Source organism: Dermacentor variabilis, chromosome 4 (genome assembly GCF_050947875.1).
Source record: "Dermacentor variabilis isolate Ectoservices chromosome 4, ASM5094787v1, whole genome shotgun sequence".
Lineage (NCBI taxonomy): Eukaryota > Metazoa > Arthropoda > Arachnida > Ixodida > Ixodidae > Dermacentor > Dermacentor variabilis.
The window spans coordinates 157,966,439-157,991,908 of NC_134571.1; the positions used below are offsets into that span (position 1 = coordinate 157,966,439).

General features: G+C 46.9%; 1 protein-coding gene across 2 annotated transcripts in view; it reads right to left on the reverse strand.

Moving 5' to 3' along the window:
- Positions 1–3,735: 3,735 nt before the first annotated feature.
- The window catches only part of LOC142579902 (uncharacterized), a 58,002-nt gene continuing 36,267 nt past the window's right edge, over positions 3,736–25,470 (reverse strand). Inside the window, exons 4-5 of one of the 2 annotated variants that reach the window (XM_075690575.1) lie at positions 5,507–5,721; positions 3,736–4,476 (exon numbers count right to left, since the gene is read on the reverse strand). In XM_075690575.1, the coding sequence (XP_075546690.1) occupies positions 5,519–5,721 (203 nt within the window). In that variant the 3' untranslated portion in view covers positions 3,736–4,476; positions 5,507–5,518. The remainder of the gene's footprint in view (positions 4,477–5,506; positions 5,722–25,470) is intronic. The other variant, XM_075690574.1, reaches the window with a different exon arrangement.

The window sequence follows — 25,470 nt, forward strand, 5'->3', positions numbered from 1 at the left end:
CTAGAGCTTAAATTGTTCGAAAAGACATGGCCAATCTAGATAATTATAAAGTCTGCTTAATTATCGCTTTGCGTCCGTTTTTGCCAGATCTGTATTTCACTTCGGTTTTGCTTGAGCGACTTTCTGATCTTGCGCTAAACTCGTTCTCTATTTTTCAAGCCAAATGATCTGTCTCATAATACTTACTTTGAGGGGAAAATTCCTCTTGCTAAACTGCCTTGAAGGTTCAGTCATGTTGGTTATTCGCACTATTCCCTCGCATTGTTAGTAGTTTCTTTTGTGGTATCATTAGGATACGCAAGGAAATTAAGTGCCATTTTTTGCCAAGTAGCATCAAAAGAGACGTAAAATCTGCAGTTTCCTAGAAGCAGACATAAACCCCACGTCCTTTAGGCTTTCGAGGTAGGACTCGCCTCTTTGGTGCACTAATTCTTCTAGTAACCAGCTCGCACAATTGGTCTCGTTAGTATATTAATGAAGTTGAACGTAAAAGGTGTAAATCAAGAACGATGACGAGAGGAGATGAAAAAGGCGCTGGGGCAAACAGTGCTGTATTCTCATCTCTTGATTATTCTGAATTTAGAGCAGTTTCTTTCATATCTCTCTACTAAATTAGTAACTGTTGAAAGGAAGATGCGAAAATTCCCCTCTGGTTGCAGACACTTTAAACCTGAGCATATGATATAGAAGAGGATCCAATAAGTAAGAATTACGCACGTCTAGCGTACATGTTGCTGCTATGTTAAGCACAGCTTCAGTAAAATGAATAAATAAATTCTATACAACTAACGGCGATGGACTTCAATTGCGTTTGCTTTTCGCCTAGGCAACGTGGAATGTGATCCAATATTTGTTCTTATCCGCTTCGAAAGTCACAACTCCAACCTTGTGCAGCCTTTATGCTTACGCAGAAAAAATATGCCAAGCACTACGGTTGAATACGCGAATAACATGAATCGCCAGTATGGACTGATGACGAAAATGTCACGATGACAGATGACATCATGACGACAGTGGGATCGCAACATTAGAAAGAGGGGGATCACAGGACCACGACAGTTACAAGGACGGCATGAGGAGAATGAAGTGACAAAACTAGAATGATTTTGGCGGTATGACGACGGTGGCTTGATCATCGCGGCATAACGACAATCTTATGGTGTTGCGAAGTGATCACGGCACTATGTCGTTGGCAATGCCACAATGCAATGACAATCTTCCTCCATGGTCGTCATTTTAGAGCTGAATTTCCAGTATTAAAGAATGCCATCTTGCTCAGTTCGCTGTCCTCATTAACGTAATAAACATACAATGAGTGCGGACTATACGGATCACAAAATCAGTAGGCAAGGATATTCAAAGGTACAAGATGAAATAATTGTAAAAAAGAACTTGTTCGTTCATATGGCAAAACCTTCAAGCAGGGCTTAAAATGCCGCGGATATATCCCGTGTAGATTATAGTGTTCTTCCAGGCAGGCAGGAACCAGGTAGTTGGAGCGAAAGTACGCAGAAGTAATTTATTCCATGGACAAGGTGACTGGCTAGCGCCAGCACAGCTGGGCCACCGTCTGTGATAAGCTGGGAAGAAGTGCGCGGGCTACGCTCGGCGCCGCTGTATATAAGCCCTCATCAGAGGGACGTGTCGCAGAAGCGCACGCGTCGGTTATCTGTAGGCGTGCAGCCACTACAAAGTTCTCCTGCAAAACTTGATAAGGGATGCAATTTGCACATTGGTATTTTGTGACTATTTGCCAACCACTGCCTCCTCCGACGCCGTTAGATGATGATCACGATATAGGATATGGTTGTTCGGCGCATTTGTTCGGTCACCGGCACGTACGATCGGCCTACTCCGCGCCGACGTCGCCAGCCGCGGGGCGCGGCCACGTTTTTGGTAACGTCAAAATGACGACACGCACCTGTCAATCATCCTTCCACCGAACATTTCGTCTGCTAGGCGCCGAATTTGGTGGGAGCTGGGAAGTTTGGAGCGATCATACGGCTTCGCATGACGCGTCTGGTGGATTGGATTGGATCCAACCGGCGGCTGCGGCATGGAACGTTTGGATCCAATCCATAGTTTAATTCGAGAAAATGGCACTTCCTTTGGGATTGCGCTGGCGTTTCTTGAGGCAGGAGGAGAGCGGGTGGCGGTGGGAAACGCGTTTGAAGAAATGGCTGAAACTGAATCCCGGCGTCGTTTTTGTTTCTCGAAACAAAAAATTCGTTGGTTGTGCAGCGAAATCGACGCCATCATCGGTGCCAGCGAGCCACTGGAATGTTGTCGCTGCCTCTTGAAAAGTGCGCCACTCTTCCCGTCGTTTCGTTTTTTTTTTCCTTCTCGATGTGCGCGTCACCACCTAGCGACGACGCAAAGAAATTAATAGTTAAAAATAGTCACAAGTGCCCAGGGAATGAGCGTCTCGGCAACGGAAGCCATTTGCATTTGTCTGAGGCAACTCGCGTACCGAACAGGCTGTGCGACTTGCAAGAATTTTTTGGATGACGCTATTCTTTGGTGTCCAGCGTGTGAATTAAGGCCCTTTACAACGTAGGGAAGTTCGGTTGTATTCTGATTGACTTGACAATGCACTACTGGCTAAAACACTCAGGCTTGGAGGCAACGAGCGAGGTGAGTCGTGCGTTTGTTCTGCATCGTTTGGTTCCATAGAAAAGTTCCGACAAGCTTGTTCGTTGTCTTGAAATAAACTGTGCCTGTTATCATGCCGTAAATTGTTTGCCCCTAGGCTATTCATCGTAAAGTTGTTGCTCTGAGTAACTGCTGGTCGTTTATCGACTGTACAGCATGCCCAATATGCCGACCCTCGCAAGACAAACGCTTGTACTTCTCCGGGCACAAGCGGCTACATGTCCTCAAGTACTAGTCGTTGATTTGCCCAAACGGACTCATCTGCCAGATGGATGGCCCATAGACGGGACGGAAGCGCGATGCTGAAGAGTGGCGAAGCTTTTCGAAGGTTGCGAAGGTTGGTGAGTACTTGAATCAGTGCCCACACGCATAAAGAAACATGTTTCTATCATGAACCTGTTAGCAGTGCTTTGACTGCGAACACTTACAGTTCTTGTAATCGGATTGTGTGCAATGTGTTGAATGAAATTGAATTGTATGGGATATTTATTTGTGCTTGCAGGAATACTCCGAGATAGCTAACTGTATCAGAAGGTGGAGAAAATATTCCTTCAGGCAGTGCCACGTATGTACACCCGTGAGCAAAAGTGTACGGACCACGGGGTCACCGAAGAAGCAGAATTTTTTCGTAATTAACAAACATCAACTGCAATTAACGAGTACACTGGCAAGTTCACAATGCCATGTTTGGACGGCTGTCCTCAATTTCAACTTGTGTTCACCAGCAGAGAAAAAAAATGGCTTTATCGTGCAACTCCTGGTCCGTGTACTTTTGCTCACGGGTGTACAGGGTAGCTGTTATGTTATGTTCTATGCATGCCTGTATGGCAACCAAGTGTCCACTTATCTCGGTGTGGAGCCACCTGTTCTCATGGATTGCTTGAGGCCTACGAGACAGTAGTGAATTGCAGTTTAATGCAGCTTACATAAGTACACTTGTCTTACTTCGAGAACTGGTACAAAGGCTGAACCCCCAAGTACTCTATGTTCGAGATGCTACGTAGGTACATTTGTTCAATAAACCATCTCAGTGAATTCCATTGCCTTTTTACTTTATTTCCGAATATACATTGTGGACAAAACAGAAAAAAGAATAAATTAAAGGAACACCGAAGGGAAAAATTGCAGCATCTTAAGCTTATAAAATATTTTTCAAAGCTCTATTCCAATAATATGCAGTGGTAATGCGATATTAGAAGAGCAGTTAGAAGCGAAATATGTGGAATGGAATGCAGTCCCGTTTTTGAGATAAAAAATGTGACTAAATTAGGGAAATTGTCAATATCCACGATGTCACAGCCACTTATTGCGGGAACTTCAAGGTAACATCGCCACATGGCTTTTGTTTTTCCTTTTATGGCCTACTAAGCGTCTTCTAACAACAAGCGTAACTTATGTTGTAGTGCAAAGAAGCAGTTTGTTAATATACTTATTGTATCAATTTCGTGTCCCTTTAATAGGTGACTGGAAAAGGTATTCTGTCTAAGTTGTTTACTTGGCTAGCTTACTACCTAGTGTTTCTACAATAGTAAATATTGCTTGCTGAGTAGTCTAGTAAAACCATAAGTGCTGCTCCCTCTCGACTGATTATTTAATTTCATTTGAAATTTCTGCTCGCGCAGTTGCAATTTGCGTTCCGTCTTTGTTTGCTTCAATTCATGTTTCTTCTCCCAGAAGTTTAGGCTCAATTCTCATTCTTTCTATGGCGAGCCACTCCACTTCTATCTTATGTTCTTTCTCCTTGAGGGCACTTTCATGTCTGCATCTTTTTTTCCAGCTACTCGTGGTACGCAGTTGCTGCCGCAGCTTCAGCCCGCCGCTTTCCTGTAAAATTTGAAATTTCACAAAATTAGCAAGGGGCACTGTTTCCTTCACATTTGAAAATAGACGTCATCATTACAATAAAACATAATAGTGCACTAATTTTTCATTGGGAATACTCCATTATTACTAAACAAAGTGTGAGTGCAGGTCGCTTATCTAAATCCTGAGTGTACTGGCTCATACTCAGAGCGACCGAAGAGTTTGACGGTTAGAGAGCTCCAGTGAGTCTCTCTGGTTAAAACTTCTATGTGAGGAACTGGACAGTAATGTTTAGCGAGTGCCAGTCAATGAAAGCTTGTGCAAGTTTTAATGTGCCTAAGTGGCATCGGTTGTGTTAGCACATTAGCTTTTAGAGTTCGAGACGAAATACAGGCATGTTTGCACATGCTCGAAAGTTACAAAATCAGGAGACAAACATGTGTGATGACTGGTGCCTAAAGGGTTCGTGTGCAATGGATTTGCAATGATAAGGAACCTTTCTATCAAGTAACTTGTGCAGGTGTTTCAATGTGTGTAGCCTGTAATTTACTACGAATCAAGACATTACTAAAAAAACATGTAATCATGCAATACTAATTATTTGTGCCAGACCTTCTAGAACCAACACTAACGTGTTCCGCCTATGGTTCGCTAATGCATCCCATTGATTTGGCACTTTTGTGCACAGACATGACACCTAATTGAGCAAACTCGTTTACTGTGAGCTGGAGTTTCCGATTCGCGGTTGCGAACGTGCAATTCTGGGACATTCGGGCCTAAATCAGCGGGTGTCTGTGCGAGTAAACTTGGGCCCGCGATTCCATTACGCTTTTTAAGCCTACCTGAGTGATTTTTTTCTTCATAAAGGAAATGAGCTGCCTGCTGCGAGTTCTTCCGAGCACAGCTCGAGTGAGGTCACCTAAATGTTGGTGAGGCGAGTCTTCGTGAGCCTAAGGCAAAATTATGTACTGTAAATATGTATGAGTAAATTTTGTTTACCTAGGCAACCAATGCTCATGCATAATTTAATGAAGAACAACAATTCACTTACTAGGCGCGCCTATCACAGCTGCTGTCTCAGTCCCGTCATCCTCATTGTGTCTTGACGGGCCTCGGCTCGGCAACCTTTGTCGCTGGCTGTGCTGGGTGTCGTCGCTGCCTGTAGAGGAGCCTTGCGGTTCCAGTCTGTGCCACGTGCCACTCTCTCCAACAGTTCTGTGACACTGTCAGCTGTGTCGTCAAAGCTCGCATCAGCATTGAGTGGCTCTGCGTTATGTGGATGAGATAGGGATGTTCTAGACTTACCATTTCACAAGTGTTGCGCATATTGAACATTACGTGTACAGTGAGGCCGAAATGAACGTCAGTGATTTCTTCTCTGCACATTCGTTGCTCCCAGTACTTTATACAAAAGGTGACATCCAGCACGTGCAAATGGTTGGAAAGCTGTGTTATGAAAAAGTGCAACGCAGCAACAAAAGAAAACTTGCTGTTGAATGCGCTTTTCCTTTAGGTATGTCGCTGTTCCCATGATTCGTACATCATTGTGTAATTGTAGCGCCTGTCCCTCTTCACAATCACGCTCTCTCTGTAACTAGCGCAGTAATTAGTTATGGAGCGCGATCTAACTTCTACAATGCAGCATGGGCAAGAATGACCCTGCTTTGCCGGGAAACCTGTCCTAAAGGATTTCCTGAAGCAGTGTCTACATTATACGACCTAACTTGTCAAAGCGCTAATGAAATGATAATCTAAGTGGTTAAACGAAAAATTCCCATTTCTGTATGTGAACGCGCACCTATAGTAATCTAAAGTATTACTTCATTGAAGGCTACATAGCAATGATTTGTGCACAGCAGCTGTGCTACGCGCCACTACATACCTGAACTTACGCTTAACAGCACCGGTGTTGCCACTGTAGCTGCTGCGCTGTCACAGGCTGCAGTAGCAACACGTTCTTGAGCCATAGCAGTCTGTGTCTTGCGGCTTCTGATTTTGTAGCCTTCTTTCCTCGCAACCGTCCAGATCTCCTGAAGGAGTCGTTCCTTCTGCTCGTACTGTTTTTTGGTACCCGACCTAAAAGGTAACTGAGTCACGTGTTATACACGGGGGAAAATCAAGACTTGTGTGGCAAAAGCTCATGGTTCGCCTCTGCAGGCCACCGAGTGCATGGGAAGCTGCGGATTGTAAATCCAATTAAATAATACATTATTTAGTAGAAATATTCGCAGCATATATTCTGTTTAATGCATTTGGTCTAACCGTGTAAATGTAACCTTAGATTTAGGTGCACGTTAAAGAATCCCAGGTGGCTGAAATTTCCGGAGTCCTCCACTACGGCGTGCCTCATAATCAGAAAGTGGTTTTGGCACGTAAAATTCGATAATTTATTTTTATGCCGCATGTATTCTCACGATTCTAACTACATGAAGCGTATCTTATCTCTGCGTTGTGCGCGCGTTCTCGGAAAGTTTTCCTTAACATAAATGTTTCTCTTCTACACGCCGGTTTATCGGATGCGTGCTCTATCGATAAGCCATTTCATGTCCCAGGAGTACATCAGATCTAGTAGTGCCGCTGGCGAAGTTTAAGCCAGCAGATGTATTCCAGCTCAAGATAATAATATTATTTGGGGTTTTACGTGCCAAAACCACTTTCTGATTATGAGGCACGCCGTAGTGGAGGACTCCGGAAATTTTGACCACCTGGGGTTCTTTAACGTGCACCTAAATCTAACCACACGGGTGTTTTCGCATTTCGCCCCCATCGAAATGCGGCCGCCGTGGCCGGGATTCGATCCCGCGACCTCGTGCTCAGCAGCCCAACACCATAGCCACTGAGCAACCACGGCGGGTGCCAGCTCAAGATGCTTACTTTCAATTGTAGTCCCATGAGCAAAAATACATCAACTAGAAATTCGCAATAAATCTGCTTTATTTATCGGCTAAACATGTGACTTTGAATTCACGACTGCAGCCCTTACTTGGCATTGCAAACTTTCCAATGCAATCTCTGATTTTAGTTTGCGCGCCTGAATTACGAATAAGTTCACTTTTTTTTTTCAGGGGAGTCTGTTTTTTTTTGTGCTTTTGCTCACGGGTGTAAACATCATTTCATCCTAAATTGTGCGCTTACTTGACGCATATACTTCAGTGCAATTTGGACAGCACAGTGCGCAAACAGCAGCGGTAAAACGTTGCGCGAAAATTTTTCTAATATGTTATGGACAATCTTCCTTCTTTCCAATGATTTTCCTTATAGCACTCAGTTATACACCACCCTTGTTCCCTCCTTCACTGTGCACAATATAAGAAAGCGACTATCGCGCTCAATAGGCGGAAAGCAAGTGGTTACGCGGGCAGGACATATCGCTTGCTTTCCCAAAACCCTCCGCTCATGCTCGCACTGCCACACATTTGGCCGGGGCGCACAACAAACCACGGCGCCGAGTAACTCGAGCCAGCGGCTCGGGCAGAGCACGGTGGTAAGAGCACAAATGAAAGCGCGCAAACAGCACGGACAAGCGTGAAACGCCTCCGTTAAGGCGCGTATATAGACCAGCATCATCGGCCCGCAGGCGAGGGTCTTTAGACGCCGGGTTCGTCTGAGCGCGTCGGCCGCGTCCGCCAGCGCGTCGAAACCTCGAACTAGACGATGTTCTCGCCAACGTGACGTAACGTGCGCGCGCGTTCGCGTTTCGTCTGCCCCTTTAAGTGCTGCTATATTTAATACTGATGCAATACACGAATCATACCAAGAAAAATAAAAACTGAGTACTCAGTTTCTCGGCTGGCACGGTCATGTGCGACCAACTGCGCCAAGCGGAGCTCCAGCCTTTTGCGCAAACAGGGCACGCTGAAGTCTTTCGAAAATGCAAAGATCGCATTTTTGGTTATGCATTCGCACCTTGCAGGCTCCTGGAAAGGGTTCTGCGTATTTACTTCGCGCAGCAAAGCCAAATCGTACCCTATGGAAAAGAACAGTCTTCCGCTGGTTGCCGTCGGCACAGCTATTTGGCAGAACTTTTCTCTCGCGCTCTCCCGAACAAATGAGAACCACGAGAGCAGCACTGAAGGCTCCCTGCGTACGTACGCGGCGGCCGCGTACGCATCGCGGGGAGTTTGTGTTGTGCTTTGCACATGCGCACTTTGCAGAAGGTAGCGATCTTGCGTAGGCAACGTACGCAGTACTAAAACTGTATAATATCTGTTCCCTGTTTTCTGTAAATACCAAAAAAGCCGAATTTCTGGAAACAAAATTTGACCCTTAATTCGCATCTTCTTGTCCAAACATATAAGTTGCATATAATTTTGCTTGTTAGTAATCAACACAATGTAGTCCGATGAAACAAAGAAACCTAGAAGCTGCTGCTCTACTACGGTGCCCGCCTGTTCGTATGAGAGATTAAACCGCTATGGCTTCTCGGCCGTAAACAGGTGCTCTTCGCATCAGGACAAGTCCGGAGATATGTCGTGTTTCTGGTCTGCGTCCCATATAAATGAAAGCAACAATGGACGCCACTTCTGCTGCGAGTGCTACGAACGATGCTATACAGAAGCGTCGATGGTAGAAGGCCGAGGATGTACGAATAGTCGCGAATAGTGTGTAATTTCGTAGATTTTTTATTTCCTTAAGTCCACATACCTGATTGGCCATGTATAATTCTCGTACAACAAGCCCCCCTCCCCTTCCCGCATTGTTAACTCTCCTGTTGTTTTTCTCTGTGACTTCTTAATTTGCCTTCTATTCTTTGAAGTTCGTCAAACAGAATGATCGTGTATTCGACTTCCCCACCTTTCCTCTCCATACATTCTTTCTTGTATTTACGGCACTGAATTACGACACCTGACGCCGATCGGCCGTGATGTTGAGGTCTAAATCTCGCACTCCGCCGTAGGAGCCTTCGTCGTAGCCGCCTAACAGCCGTAGCATAAAAACTCGTACGCATTCGTCTCGATTCCAAACACCTTGTCAACGGCCCTTGCTAGAGGTGATAAGCTCATACATAGCCTCTTGAAGTGCATCGGCGCGAGTGACTATTTATTATTACTCTTCTGTCACCCTCGCGCCTGCCTTGTTCGCTGTCTTCCTTTTTTAGCCTTCACAAGGCCTTAGTATTTTCAGAATATTTTGTGCGCTTTTCGGGGTTCTCTTTGTTCGTATCAATGCATCTATCTATGTTTGTGTGTAAACGTGTTCCCGCCAGCTCGGTTGCTGGGCAGTTTCTGGTCAAATTAGTACATCGGGCTGTTGTGCTGAGGAAACAGTGCCCGCAACCAACCGTTAGACCAACTTGGACCGCTGAGTATGTGGCAATGTGTACACATGGACCGGTGTTCAGTCAAACTCTTTGACGCCGACTCGGCGCACGGGGTACGTGTCCCTCGGTTTGTTGTGGTCGTCGATAACCATTTTGATGCCGACGTGGGTGAATGGTTATGTGCGAGATGGCGTGTGCCACTTTTCAACAAACGTCTTGGACGTCGAATTGGCTGACTAGGCATTTACCACTGAAAATGGGCCGTTCAAGTACAAGGAAAAAGATCCTTTAATTTATGGGGTACTTGGAGGTATCGAGCCCACGTTGCATGGGTTCCTCATGAAAAGCCACCCGACGCTCCACCAGGCTGCGCAACAAATGCATTGTTTATGTTCCGTTTTTAATGAACGTCCTTCATGCCAACTTTCGCGAGCTGCTCCAAGAGTGCAGTGGTCATTGCCGCTTTTCGATGAACGTGTCGCCACCTTCGGTCACTGAGTATCTGCATTCTGCGGGCGGCCAATTTAGGCAACAATTATCAGGGTTCACAGGCACCGGTATGGCTAACTTTACATCTCCGTACGCCACGTGCGGACTTCTCTGAAGCGCAACTTGCAAAACTGCATTGACCATGCGTTTGTTTCGCCGGGCTAAGGCATGTTTTCATTAAAAGTGATGTTCTTTTCTGCCACACATTACAATTACCTAAATTTTCATTTTGTGCTACCTTCAGTACTTCACGTGATTTTTTTATTAGTTTGTAAAATTTTTTTCTAGTTCTCCCATCTTGCGTTGTCCATGTTTATAGTGCATCGGTTTGACTTGCCACAAATCACTTCTTTTGTGTTGTGGGCTTGATGAGACCTATTTAGCAGTCTTCGTAACATGTTTCTTTCTTTTCGTGGACCGCATATTTGGTTTCTGATAAAAGAACTAAGCTTTAATTCAAAAATGACTTTTTTGCCACAACGTCAACTATTGGATGGGTGCCTCTTCCAGGAATGTGTTTTTATCCCAGTATTCGATCGTGCATCATTTGAGAGCGAAGCTGTATATGGCATGGTTTCCGTTTTTTTCTGCGTGCGTATCACATGTTCGCGTAGAGCAAGACATATATTCGACTGCAGCCCTCAGACGCGCCCGGCAGTGAGCAACGCTCGCACGGGCGCCGAGAACGTCGGATTATACACGCTTAATGCGCGTTTGTAGCTCGACATTATGTGTGCGCCTCATAACTGTGACGTCAACATCGCCAAGTGACGTTAGCAGCATTTGCGTGCTGGCCGTGCTATGAGTAGGGCGCGTATTGTGCACACCGAGGAACAGTAGCTTGCCATCCAAGGTCGACGGCGGGAGCAGAAGTGGGAAAGGTCGCGAATGCGGTAGGAAGCCGCTAACGTCCACCACGCATTGGTCGACGGGCGTGCACCGTCACGTAACCGCCTTCCTTCCGACGAAGGACAGCACCGTGCCCGTGAAGATTGCCTTCGCAAGGAGAAACGGGAATGAGCATTGCGGTGCCGAAAGGAGACCACCGACGACGAGGGGGCCGCGAACGTCAAGCGTATGCGTCATGCTGGTCGGTACATCAAATACCGCGATGACAATAGCTTCGGCTTTCAATGTATTTATTTATTTATACATCGCAATATGATAACTAAGCGTCATCAGTCGTGTATAGAGTATAAAAACCTTTCCAACATTGTCGCGGAGCCCTTGACCGTGTAACATAGTGACCATAAAGCGATCATCACTGTATTAATAAAATAGAACAAAAGTCACAGCCCTTACACTCTCTTAGAAAGGATGACTAGCGAAACTGTGCATGTGGGCCACTTAACGGTGAACTACACCTCCGCTGTTGGTCGGCCCGCATCGCACTATCTTCGGGATCGGCGAAACTACGGAGAGTGCTTAACGCCTGTTTCACCTCACCCATGAGTCTAACCTGCCCTGCAATAGCTTCGGGATCGGCCAACGTTTGGGGAATGTTTCACGCCTGCTTCGCCTCAGCCGCGGGCGGCCGGATACCCCGATATCATGCGGAGCGGCCTTCGTATGGGGAGTGGTTGACGTCTGCTTCACCTCTGCCGCGGGTTGGTCCGGTGTTGCTTATCTTCGGGATGGGCTCACGTATGCAAAGTGCTTCATGGCTGCTTCGCCTCCATCTCAGGTTGGCCCGTTAGTGCACAAGCTGAAATTAGCCCACGTAAGGGGAGTGCTTGAGGCCTGCATCACTTCCACCACGGGTCGACCCATTATTGCACTGTCTTCGGGATCCGCCCATGTCTGGGAAGTACATCGCGCCTGCTTCACCTCCGCCATGGGTAGGCCCGGTGTTGCATATAACTTCGAGATTAGTCCACGTATGGGGAATGCCTCACGCCTGCTTCACTTCCGCCGAGGGTAGGCCTGGTATTGCGCTACTTTAAGCATCGGGCTACGTATGGGCAGTGCTTGACGCCTACTTCACCTCCTCCGGGGGTCGGACCGATGTTGCGTTATCTTTGGGATCAGCCCACGTATGAGGAGTTTTTCATGCCTGTTTCACCTCCGCCGCGGTTCTGACCGATATTGCACTAACTCAGGGCTCGGCCAACGCATGGGCACTGCTTCATCCCTGCTTCACCTTCGCCGCGGATCAGCCCGGTATTGTGCAAACTTCGGTATCGGCCCGCGTACGGGGACTGCTTGACGCCTGCTTGACCTCTGCCGCGGGTCAGCCCGCAACTTTACTACGTTCGAGACCACCCCACGTGCATTACGCCTGCATCACCTCCGCAGTGGGCGGGCCCGGCGTCGCTTCATCTTCGGGATTGACCCGCGTATGCAGAGTGCTTCATGTTCCCTTCTACCTCCGCCGCGCAATATTCGGGACCACCCACGTATGGGGAATGCTTAACTTCTGCATGACCTCCGCCTCGGGTCCACCAGGTGTTGCAATATCTTTGGGATCGGCCCACGTATGGGGAGGGCTTGACGCCTGCATCACCTCCGATGTGGGTTGGCCTGGTGGTGGTTTATCTTCGGGATCGGCCCACGTGTGCGGAATGCTTCATGCCTGCTTAAGCTCCGCCGCCGGGCCGCCTAGTACTGCACTATCTTCATAATGTTTCCTTGTAAACATTTCAGAGGTGCATCAGGCACGCAAAGCTGATTCTGTGCGCATTTAGTGGTACGCTGCAAAATCGTGCAGTCACCTCCACATCACAACTTCAGCATTCTTAAGCTTCTTTCTTCATGCGCTTCTCGAAGTAAAAATTGTAACAATAATAAGTAGACGACGTCACCACAGTAGGGGTGATGACAACAATGTGACAAGAATTAGACGACTACGATTTTGTTGATTATGGTGTGGATGGCGCAACGATGTTTATGTGAGGGCGATGGCATGAAATTGAGGCCGTGACAACTGCCACACAAATGCAGTGGCACATAACCAACAGAAGATGCCTTTGGGAACTGTCAGCTGCACTGAATCGGAGCAGCCGCCATTGCAAAGCAAATATTTTTCAAGTACACCGAGTTTTCACATTGCAATTTAAACTTCCAAGCAATATCGCTTACGCTAGCGGTAAGTAACTTGTTCCTCAGGAGTAGGCACTACTCGTGGTCTTCCCATAGTTGTAGCCGGAATGGAATGTGTGGAACCCATAATCCAAGACACCGTATATTGGGCACAAGGCGCACCACCAGAGATGCGGGCGCTGCGATCGTTTTTACGAATGGTTGGGTTGGTCAAACTATTGACATGCTGTCGGCACTTCTTGCTGGCTCCAGAAGTGGCTGCAGCCACGCACTCCTAGTATCGCGTTCCAATCATTCCAATCGCTCGGCGCTGCTCGTTGGCCGGAAACCGCTGGCATAACATTTGTATCTTTCGCGGCAGGGTGGAATCATTTGTAGATAAATTCGATGCCCATCTGGCTCGATCGTCGAAAATGCATCGTTTGAAAACCGTATAAGTTTCAGGTATAAGATGGCGTTCCCACAGGGCGAGAGGGGTATCTCTAAGCCCTTCGGTCCTGTTGATCTCGTCTTCACTTCCCGCTAGGTCACATGGCCCCATTTCTTGCGAAGGCCGACAACGACGGCGCAGAGTCCGGAAAACAACTTAACTGTAAAAGAAGGTTAAGAGATTGTATGCAAAATGCTAGAATGAAAATCATGCTTGGCACACCTGGCCAAATCAAGTCGTCTAGCTGATTTGCCGTTTCAAAGTGAAGCAAATATATCATCATCATCATCATCATCGTTAGTATCGGAAATCGCCTGGAGGCGCGCCCCGAGACGTGGCGCGCCGCCGTTCACAATTCTTGCGGTGCCGTCGCCACCTCCGATATTTCCTGCGGGCGAGATCGGCACACCGTCTAAATGGGAATAAAGATTTAGTTTTGAGATCAATCCAGCTTCGCTTGAGATTTCGTGTTGTCTTGTTTAATTCTTTTGACTCTATTATGCATAGAAACATGTCAAGCAGGTAAGCAATGAATAACAGAGGGGAAACAAAAGTAACCCTGCTCTCCACACGTCGGCGCGTGCGTGTCATCAGAAGTCAGCGCAACGTGGGCTCCCGAAAGTTTTCCTCCAAAAGCGCAATATGGCGCAACGAGATGATACGTACAGCTGCCTCAAAAAGGCGGTATCACGGCTTGAGTGTTATAGGTACTGTATTTTCTTTTATAATCGGCGATACGTCAGATATCGGCATAAGCGCCAGAGATGCAAATTGTAGCGACATAGCAATTACTGGCCGCGAAGTGTTTAACATGCCGGTTCGAGGGTTTCCCATATTTGGGGCCGTTGCAGCAGGAGGAGTTTTTGTACATTTATAGGTGATACCTGTATTTCTACTAATCCACACATTCTTCACTCAACCTGCTGACTACGACCTAACCAATTTAGAAAATTTGTTTCCTACTGCATCATAACATGTCTCAGCTGAAAAGGGAAAAAAAATGTCTGTCTGCTGCACAAAAATTCAATATTTTAATTGTTTTTTTAGGGAAAAAGGACGTTATCAGAAAAGTTACAAAGGAAAAGCTGGACCAGTTTTCATAACAGTTGATTTCATTTTTTGCACAGTCGAGAATGTGCGTTATAAGATGTCCTGATTGGTTGACAGCTTAAGAGCTGAACACATGAACAGTGGCCCATAGATGAGGTCTGATTTTGTACGTTAAGCATATTGTATGAACACAATCTCATTCAGAACAAGTGGAAGCAAGTTAAACATATCTAAAGAGTGGCACGGGCGGTAGCGCTAGCTTAGCAATTCTGGACGAATTCACTGACTCTTTGCAGAATGGGAAAAAAATACCTTGTATAAACTGAGGCATAAAAAAAAAATTGCAACTGTGACGCAACAGCAAGGCCCCGCATATTCGAGGAGAAAAAAATACAAACACACTCAACATGGACGCTTATAGATATATATCTTAATTTCTTTTTTAAATATGTCAGCTGAAGAGCAGACAGCGCTGAATACGTTTTGTATTTCTCTCATTTTTAACACCTCTGTGTGCGGCCCTATCAGCCATTAGTATGAAAAGGCCAGAATTTGAACCAGTTTAGCAAAGAAGTCTGCAGCAAAACGGCTTTTTAAATTTGAGGTTTCGGTTCCCACGCCGTCGCCGCCGCCTTGCAACGACCACTACGCCCCCGTCGGTCTACATTGACATAGCGCCCACCAATAATTGTTCCCATTGTCATACGATGGCACCTATCGCTTAGTGTCGATACGTGCCACCATTGGATCACAACTGCGTTGTATTACACCAGATGTTACGCCATGTAACACATGCATGCTACATGTAGCCGAACTTGGTTAACACAAGCGGGTTTGGTGACTACTTGCCGCCGCCACGTATTAAACAGCATGTAAATAAATCACGAGTAGCATCTTATTGTGCCACGGGTCAAGAGATCTGAAGTGTGCGCCGCGTAGCCTTGATATCTTCGGTACACGTTATGGCACCAACTCGCGAGGTACCAATCACTGCTGAAGAAGCGAATCGTAGAAGCTACGCACGCGGATGAAACCAAGGAACGTCGGGGTCAGCATTCCGCTGTCCAGACAGCAGGAGGAGCCGCCGCTCGCCATCGAAGCATAGTGGACAGCTCAGATCGTTCTTGTCAAAACGAGGCGAAGACACTTCAGTGCGAAGAGGTCCTAGTTCTTGCTACCGAAAATAGAGACCCTGCGGAGCCGCTCCTCCAGCTGACGCTGTGATTAGGCTTTCTATGCCTATCAGTGATATGACTTTTTAAATTTAGAACATTAAAAGTTCCCCTATATAATATACAATCGTCAGTATCACTGTTTGTTGGCTTCTTATTCACCACCATACCTATGTGTTGTCAGAGAAAGCACGATGGAACACAGACAAAAAGGCCTATACACATAAATATATATATATATATATATATATATATATATATATATATATATATGTGTGTGTGTGTGTGTGTGTGTGTGTGTGTGTGTGTGTACGGGGTTTCTCAGCTAAGTTTAGGCAGTATTTAAACATATGGGAAATGTACGTTGCTGATTTTAGTATGTAGTGAGTCATCCAATTTTTTGTATTCTGCCTTATTGCGAAGTTAGTCAAGACTAATTACTCCAACTTGTGAAGCAAGGAAGTTTGCCAAACCATTCTAATTATAAATTTGTATTGCGCTGTGCATAATAGTTGTGCATAATACATAACTCACTGTGCATAATGTATTAGTGTTTTCCGGCCTATTGCATATATCCATGAAATAAAAAAAATATATCACGTTAGGTGCCCCCTTGTGCGCCGTGACTGCATCTCTGTCAAACGTTTTTTGAAAACACGAACATAGAATCTAGCAGGCTCTGCTGCCTCACAAACGGCAACAGGGCAGTGACGCAAGCGTTGGCTGTGTGATTTACTCCTCCAACATGCTTCACTCGCAGGGGTTCATGATAGCGATAAGCAGGCACAGCTGATCGCGCGACATAAATCTCCTCCCTTTTTACCCATAACTTGGCTTTTAGGAGCCTGTTCCTGCGTTGAGCGTTGGCGTCGGCGTAACCGAGCGAACGAGCACAGCGAATGATGAAAGAGCGAACGCGAAGCGAAGCGGGGCATGAAACACGACGATAGCGAAGAAAGCGCGAGGAAAGCGGAGGAGGAAAGTATGGTGAAAGCGTGAGAAGCGTAGTGGCGAGCTAAACGGGCTCTGCGGCGACGACCGCTGGGAGAAAGTGCCAGAGTAGCGTGCCATAGTTTATTCACAGATGGCTTGCAAAGAACCAGTCCACCGATGCCATTTATAGACAGAAAGCTCGGCTTTAGCGGAAGTTTATCTGCGAGGCTGCTGAGAATAGCGCTCGCGCGGCACCCCCGCACTGCCTCGCGATCTCCCGATTAGCAAGGTGGTCGCGCGACATTTCAATCCGTTCGCAGTTTGCCGCACGGAAGAGATTGTCGGCGCCAGCCAACATAGCTCGAAATGAAAACATGTATCGCCTTTTCATAGCGACCTGGGCCGAGAAAGTCAAAGGTACTGTGAAAGTCACAGATGCGCTAGCCTCGCAGGAACAAAGTAATGATGCCAGAGTAGAACAGCTGATCAGAGAGGTTATATCACTAAAGAAAGCAAATGAAGAACTTAAGCAGCAGATTCAGGAAATGAAAAAAGGGTTGAGGACAGAAAGTGGCAGTGTGGCAATAGCTAAGCCGGTGTGTAGAAGTAACAGCCAGGAAGAAGACACACCGGCGCCCAAAAAGAGAGCTGTAGTTCCGGAGGCAGAATCGATGTGCTCGGTTCTGGCAGAGATTAGGAATGCGATTAGGGACCTAAAGGACACGGTAGACAGCGTTAACCTTAAGGTGGATAAAACATGGAAGTGGAAGTTAATAGCCGAGAAAAGGTTGAAAAGGCTAGAGGCCCAAGGAGAGGATGAAGAATATGTGCCCTTGGAAGCAGAAAGCGCTAGAATACCCCCAGGAGCGGTAGGTGGTACAGTCAAGCGAACAGTGACAGGGGGTAGCAAGTCAGGGGGCAGCGACCATAATAATGGATAATAGAAATAGACTTAGTGTGTGGCAGTGGAACTGCAGAGGATTTCAGCAAAAAAGAGCGTCACTAGCACAGATAATCAAAACGGTTGAAAATAGGCCGAAATTAATAATGTTGCAGGAAGCTCTAGCGGAGGAGATCGGGCTGTCCGGCTTCAACTCGGTCTGCAAAGGCAAAGAACCAGGCAGAGGAATTGCCACCCTAATTGACAAGAAAATTCCCTACATAGAGCACGATCTAAAATTTATGGGCGAGTAAAATTGAATACATATTGATAGAAATGGTCCTAAAAAGGCACAGAGGTAAAGCGCAAAGCTTGTTCTGCCTCAACATATATAGCAGTCCCAGAGAGATGAGACAGAGCTTCAGAGCAATTTTTAATAAGGCCATGAGGGTAGCCAAAACTGCGCCACTCATAATAGGAGGGGACTTCAACGCCCCACATCAATCTTGGGGTTACCGCTGGAGTAGTAAAAAAGGGGAAGGAATCTGGCATCTCGCCACAGATTTAGGTCTTTCTCTTATCACGGACCCAGCCTTTCCTACCAGGTGTGGCAGTTCCACGTGTAGGGACACTACCCCGGACTTATCCTTCACTTATAACTTACCCAGGGCAGACTGGATCAACTCTGGTACGGACCTAGGAAGCGACCATTACATACTACACATAATGGTCGAAACGACAGGGGGGGAGGTAAAGCATTTCACTTACACAGACTGGGAGCACTTTAGAAAAATCAGAAAAGACAGAGCAGACACAGATAGAAAGGGGCGCATCACACTACAAGAGTGGGTGGGTCAGCTTAGGGACGACTTGAATGCAGCAACTAAGGCTATAGAGACAGAGGAAGAGGTTGAACAAATTAATAGTAGATTGGCGCATTTGATCGAAGCCATGCAATCGATTTTACAAAGATGGAAATCACAACACCTAAACAGGAGACTTAGAAAACGAATTGGTCAGCTCAATAAGAGTATAGAGGAACACGCACGATATTTGCAGAAACAAAAATGGGATGAGGTGTGTAAATGTCTAGACGGAAGGATAAAACGTGGAGGCAATTGGAGTCTGCTGAGGCATCTGCTCAACGAAAAAGGCACTAAATCGAATAGACGTACGGCAGTGGCGAAACTGGTACACCAGGAGAGTCAGACTGCAAGCGCAGAGAGCATAATGGAGCGATTGGCTACTAAATACTTGCCTCTCAGGAAAGAAGATCAGGATGTGAGTTATCCCGATTACTTAGGGGTAGAATGCAAATATATGGATCAGGAATTCACCGAAAGTGAGGTACGCACGGCACTGTATGATCTGAATAGTAGGTCAGCAGCTGGCCCGGATGGCATCTCTAACAGATTGCTTAAGAATTTGGACGACGATTCAATAAAATATCTGACCACATACTTTAATGACCTATGGAAAAATGGGGTATATCCAGAAGAATGGAGGACGGCCAGTACTATCTTAATACCAAAGCCGGCCAAGCAACTCCACTTGGATAATCTGAGGCCAATTTCGTTAACATCATGTCTAGGGAAGACAATGGAGCATGTCATATTGAACAGGTTAACGAAATATGTGGAGGACAATGACATCCTACCGTACAATCTGATTGGTTTCAGATCAGGCTTGTCCACACAAGATGCCATGTTGTCAATCAAACATCAACTGCTATTAGCTAAACCAAAAAACACTCGAGCTCTCTTGGGGTTGGATGTCGAAAAAGCTTTTGACAGAATTAAGCATAGAGCAATACTTGAAGTGATTTCCGAACTGGGATTGCGGAGAAAACTCTACGAAGTGGTCAAAACCTTTCTTGGCAATCGTTCAGCTCACCTTAGATTCGGGGATATTAAATCAAAGAAGATGGATCTCGGTGACAGAGGAACGCCACAAGGGTCGGTCTTGTCACCTATGCTTTTCAACCTGGCCATGTCAAAAGTGGCAAAGGGACTAAAAGGGATAGAGGGCATTCACTTTACCATTTATGCAGACGATGTGACTATATGGACCACTGGAGGAAATATGGGACATGCGGAAAGCAGACTTCAGAAGAGCATTTATGAGGTAGAGTCTATTTTAGAAGGCATGGGACTCAAATGCTCTGCTAATAAGTCTGAACTCTTTGTACTCAAGAACAGAAGAAGGGGTAGAAAACCGAGGGGATACGTTCCCGAGGAAGAACCCAGGTTAGTACTGACCACGAAGGCAGGCGAATCTATTAAGCAAGTAGAATCCATTAGAGTCTTAGGGTTATTCCTGGAGGCAAACGGGGCAAATGGAAGAAAAATACGACACATCACAAGCAAGACTGTGGAGGTAATAAGACTGCTAAGGAGAATCACTAACAGACACAGAGGGCTGGGAGAGGAGAGCGCCATGAGACTGGTCCACGCTTTCGCCTTGTGTCACTTCTCATATGTAGCTGGGATGCTCACTTGGACACAGACAGAGATAAACAAGTTGAACAGATTAATTAAAAGGCTAGTCAAAACAACAGTGGGGTTACCGATTAACACTCCGGATAACAAATTAATGAAACTAGGGCTCCACAACACAATAGCTGAGATAATTGAAGCTCAGCAAATTGCCCACAAAGAGAGGCTCTCTGGAACAAGGCCAGGTAGAACAATACTAGAAGAGGTAGGATGGTGCCCAACCGAATCCAAAATTTCAGGTGAAGGCACAGTAGAACTAAAAGATAGCATAAGAAAGGTAATCAAGACGACTCCTTTCCCCAGAAATATGCACCCGGTGCACAACCTGGAAAGACGAAAGGCAAGGGCCAAAGCTCTCCTGCAAGAGATAGAACACGACAGAGAACATGCGGCATTTGTAGATGCTGCGTGGGTCAGAGGAAAGAAAGCCTTTACGGCAGTAGTAGTAGATGCAGATGGTCTCACTCGGGATGCCATTACAATCATGACTAAAGACACGACAGTCGCGGAACAAGTAGCGATAGCATTGGCTTTAAGGAATAATAGGTGGACGAAGATTTACAGTGACTCTAAGATGGCTATTAGACACTTTACCAATGGCTTTGTAACCAAAAGGGCTGCCCAGCTTATCGGTGAGTTGGACAGCCAAGAGATCGAAATCCGCTGGTTTCCTGCGCACATGGGGTCTGTCGATCCATCTCGGAAGAATTTAAACGAGATGGCTAACGCAGCTGCACGAGGACTTACTATCCGTGCACTACGCGACCAGAACCTTAATAATATACAGGAGGAGAACAGGGACCAATTACTAACATATAATGAAATCACGAGGCATTATTACATCAACAGAAGGGAATTCCCAGTGCCACACGCTACGCTCAATAGAGCTCAAGCGGTGACTCTGAGATTGTTGCAAACAGGAACTTATCCAAGTCCAAACTTTATTAACAAGATATATCCTGAAAGAGAGATACCAATCAATTGCGAGAAGTGTAATGGCATCATTACTCTGGATCACATGCTTTGGCAGTGTCCTGTGACTTTCACAGACTGTGACAAGGAGAGAGACTGGTGGCAGCGAGTCCTACACAGTGGAGGTCTTTTCGATCAAGTACAGGCCGTCCAGAAGGCCCATGATACGGCGGTAAAGTTAAACCTTACTGTCCCGACGTGGGAGCCGCCTGCGTCAACCTAAGGGTTGATCTTCAGGACATTAAATAAAGTTCATCATACCATACCATATCGCCTTTTCATAGTGCCGTAATCGACGTTGAATTCTTCACTCCAGAAAGAAACGGTACAATCTGGGCCAAATCCCAAGGCGGTACGAGTCTCGCAGCGGCTTCGTAAGGTTCTGCTACGAGGAAAAGACTGCGTAATGAGAGCCGACTCCGAAGGTGGGGGTGCAGTTTAACACAACATCCGAAAGCGTCAGTGACCGCAATGCAAGAGTGAAAAGAACGGAAACTTTCTCGCTCGTGACGCAAGGAATACGGTCATACATTCTAGTTGCTGAATGGAAGCTAGAGTTTGCATAAGTGCTCCAGGTCGTGCTATGTGGGATGTGCCGTATACGTGCAGTCCTGTGAAAGAAGCGTAATACGGGCGACCGCCTTTATAACGGAATGCTTGCGCCTCCGTAATCATTCGTTATACAGGTCATATCATTGCAAAAGTTGCACAGCGAACAGCTCACACGAGAACATTGACGGAGTTATTCCTGCGTCATACAAGTCATCCCGTTTCAGAGACGTCCGTTGTTCAAGGGCTCGACTGTACTTCACGTCGGCATGAGAGAAGCATGCCTATGGTTTGAGCATCGTAGTGCTATCTCGGTGCCGTCATGAGTTCCGTATAATAGACGGTGTAGAATTGCGGACGCCGGGTTCTATGGGAGCCGAATGGCAGACGCACAAGCCTGTGTGTTATCGCTCACATCCACAGCAGTTTTTAACGCGATAGCGTTAAGGAGCTCCTGTCGCAGAAAACCCCGTGTCGTCGGCGTCGGCGTCCGCGGCGTTGGCCGCGAGCGATAAATCACGGCAGGCACTTCATAAATAAAAAGCAACTTCGAAGATGGGCTGGGTGGGAATCGAACCAGGGTCTGCGGAGTGTGAGACGGAGACGCTACCACTCAGCCACGAGTTCGATGCTTGAAAGCGGTACAAAAGCGCTTCTAGTGAATGCGGTGTTGTCTTAAAAACGCGCCGTAGAAAGTTATACTGCGGTGTATATCGGTAATTATGAGTATGTAACTTACAGAAGTCGCAGTTACACGAGTAGCGAACTACGTTTCCGCTACATTTCTTCTGCAGAGCCACACGCAGAGCCATCTTGCGGCAAACACGGAAGACCCCCTCCTCTCGATGTACGGCGCTGCCCCGACGGGTGGCGCGCACGCGCGCATGTGGGCTGTGCGAGGACCGGTGCCAGGCGCGTCGCGGCACCCACTCCCTCTCCCCTGACGACGCTTCGCCGTGCTCACACACGGGTTGCAGAATCAAGCGCCATTCCTTTCTTTAGATTACTATCTATCTCTCTGCCCGTGCCGATCACGACGTTTGGCTGGCGTAGATCGTTTCCCTCTCCGAGACACCGAGTTCTTGGGTTCGTTCCGTTTGCTCAGGCGCACGTTTCGTTGCCGCGCCGAACGCTACGTTGCTCGACGCTCAGTGCGTGATATGTGGGCGCAAAGTCCGATGCGGGGCGCCTCGTAACTGATCGCTGCGCCGTAGCGCATTGTCTTACAGCCCTTGGCAGATCGACGGGAACGCTATCGCGTTCCACTCTTGAAGGCGAAGCCTAAGCGTCCTCCAATTTTTTTAACTTAGTATCCTCTTCGGGAGTTGTACTTGTACCCCCATTCTGTATGTGGGGCATTGATGTCTCCACCCATGAGACTAGGAATTCCCGGGTACGTAGACCGGAGATGGGCTATCCAACCCAAGTTCAAACGTGTGCGCTGCGGTCTGGTGTAGAATGACACTAGCCTGACAGGAGTCTTCACTGGTCGTGTCAGGACCCCGACAACTTCTTGATTACCACTACACCATGGCTCCAGATCAATCACTGTGTGAGCAATATGCGATGATATATCAACTGCAGCTTTTGCCGGAGCTGAAGCCATTGTAGTAGCACGTCTATCTCTAATAGATGGGTTATGATACCCATTAAAATTGGACAGGGAGGATAGCTTATTATGCTCTTGAATAAGCAGTGCCCATACATGTAGCTTATTGTATTGAAGCTTGGTTTTATTTTCTCTTAAGTTGGAGTTTAGGCCCCGACAATTCCACTGTAGAATTCTATCCTGTGACAGCTGCTGCAGAGAATTAGCCATGATGCAGGTAATTCGGAATGAGCAACATTAGTTGAGCAACTTGATCTAAAACTGCTGTCCAAACAGCTTGGTTGACCTGTGGTGCCGGACGGTATCCAGGCGTAACGGTGGCATTCGCAGCGGTTGATGCGTCACGTGTTGGTCCTATTTTCTGACGACGCAGGGTTACCAATTCTTTATGTTTGCGTAGTCGCTCAATCTCTCTGGCCAGCGCGTCTATCCGAGCGTCAATGTCATCATGGTCATCATCCGACTGATGCAGAGGTACCGGTAATTTCTGTTTCTTTGTCTGCGACTGCTTGCCACGTTTAAGAACAGAAGAATACAGTTGTGTTTCTGGGGCTTTTTCTTCTTCTGCCAAGAGAATCTCAGGCTCTTCTGCAAGAACATCATAACGATTGTGTGTTGTTACTATAGTTGTTTTTGGCATAGCCTTTCGTATCCGTATTGTGGCCTTCTGTCTAGTCGGACAATTTGTGCTTGTCATATCGTGCTCATCAGATTTACATAAGCCACATCGATATCGTGGTTGGCCTTCTGGTGTGAGCTTTTCTGGATCAATAGTACGCTGTGGGCAAAATGCCTGCATGTGTCCACGTTGAAAGCAGCGATAGCAGAATATTGCTCGAGGGAGGTAGCGTTTAGGTCGCAATATGCAACCATAGTAATGAAACCGTTCTGGGATACTTTGAGGGCCCTGTACCGTCACTAAGCATGCACGGCTTTTGTCCATGAATGTAGCTGTGAGCACCCTGTGTGTCGTGCAGGTCCATTCACGACATATTATCTCAGGGGTGTCTTCCGGGTCAATGCCATAGACAACACACCTCTGTATATTAGGGCCCGATGCAAAGTAGCACTGCACAGGTAGGTGTTGATCTTCTGACAGCGTGATAGATGTTAAAGTGCACATTTTCTGTACATCACTGAGAGGTGCCAAGTGCACAGTGATCGAATTGGTAGATTTATATGCTGCGAACCCTTTGTATCCAGTGGTTTCAAGAGATTGGTCGATGACCCTTTCGACATATTTTTTGGCTACTGAAGTTACGTCGTAGCATGAAAGGGGGCGTGTATGAACTCGATATGATTCAGAAGGGGTGGGCGTTGGGTAAGATTGAGAGGGAGCGGGCGTAGGGGAGGCCGTGGAGGAATTGTCTGGGGTAGCCCTTACCTTTTTTGCCGTTCGCTCCAATACGATGGCGTCTTGTTGAAACACGTTGATAGGGGGACCTCGCTTGGCTGCATTCGTCGAACCGGCAGACGGCTGCACGTCGATAGGGTCACCAGTGTCCGTCGGCACGACTGCGGATAGGTTCACATTCACATCACGAAGAGGACTGTCCTTAGGTGTTGCATCTTGGGTATTCGAGCTATCGGTTGCACACTTCGGCTGCATAGTTGGCATGGATGTTGTCACGCGCAGCAGTCCAGTGGAAGGTACAGATGAGGAGCTTACATCTGGCATAAACACTACTTCTTCGTCGGGCGAGCGCGGCGGCGCCACCGCACTAAGCCTAAGCGTCAGCCGTGCTTGTTTTGAGTCTATCAGACGAGCAGGATAAGTAGGACAAGGCAAAGAAGAGTCCTCACCAGATTCCACAGGTCCCCATAGGCTTCCGATGAGCTTTGTATCCGGATAAGGGCGAGAGTTTCTTTGCTGTCGAGAAATTTCCAAGGAACCCAAGGAAACCACGTCTGCGTGGAAACTTTGTCATCTTCCCCCCCCCCCCCCCACTTCAGTGGCTCTGGCAATTTTTGTAGTCTTCTGAAAAAGCCATTCTAATTGCGCTCTTACGCTGAAAATCAGAATTGTCTTCATGAAACGCTTCGGTCGTAGCGACAGGCTTTTGTCTATTTATTTTCCACGCACAGCCCGTAAACAGTACAAATGCGATGATGAGTCTTATATTTGGGTCGTTTCGAG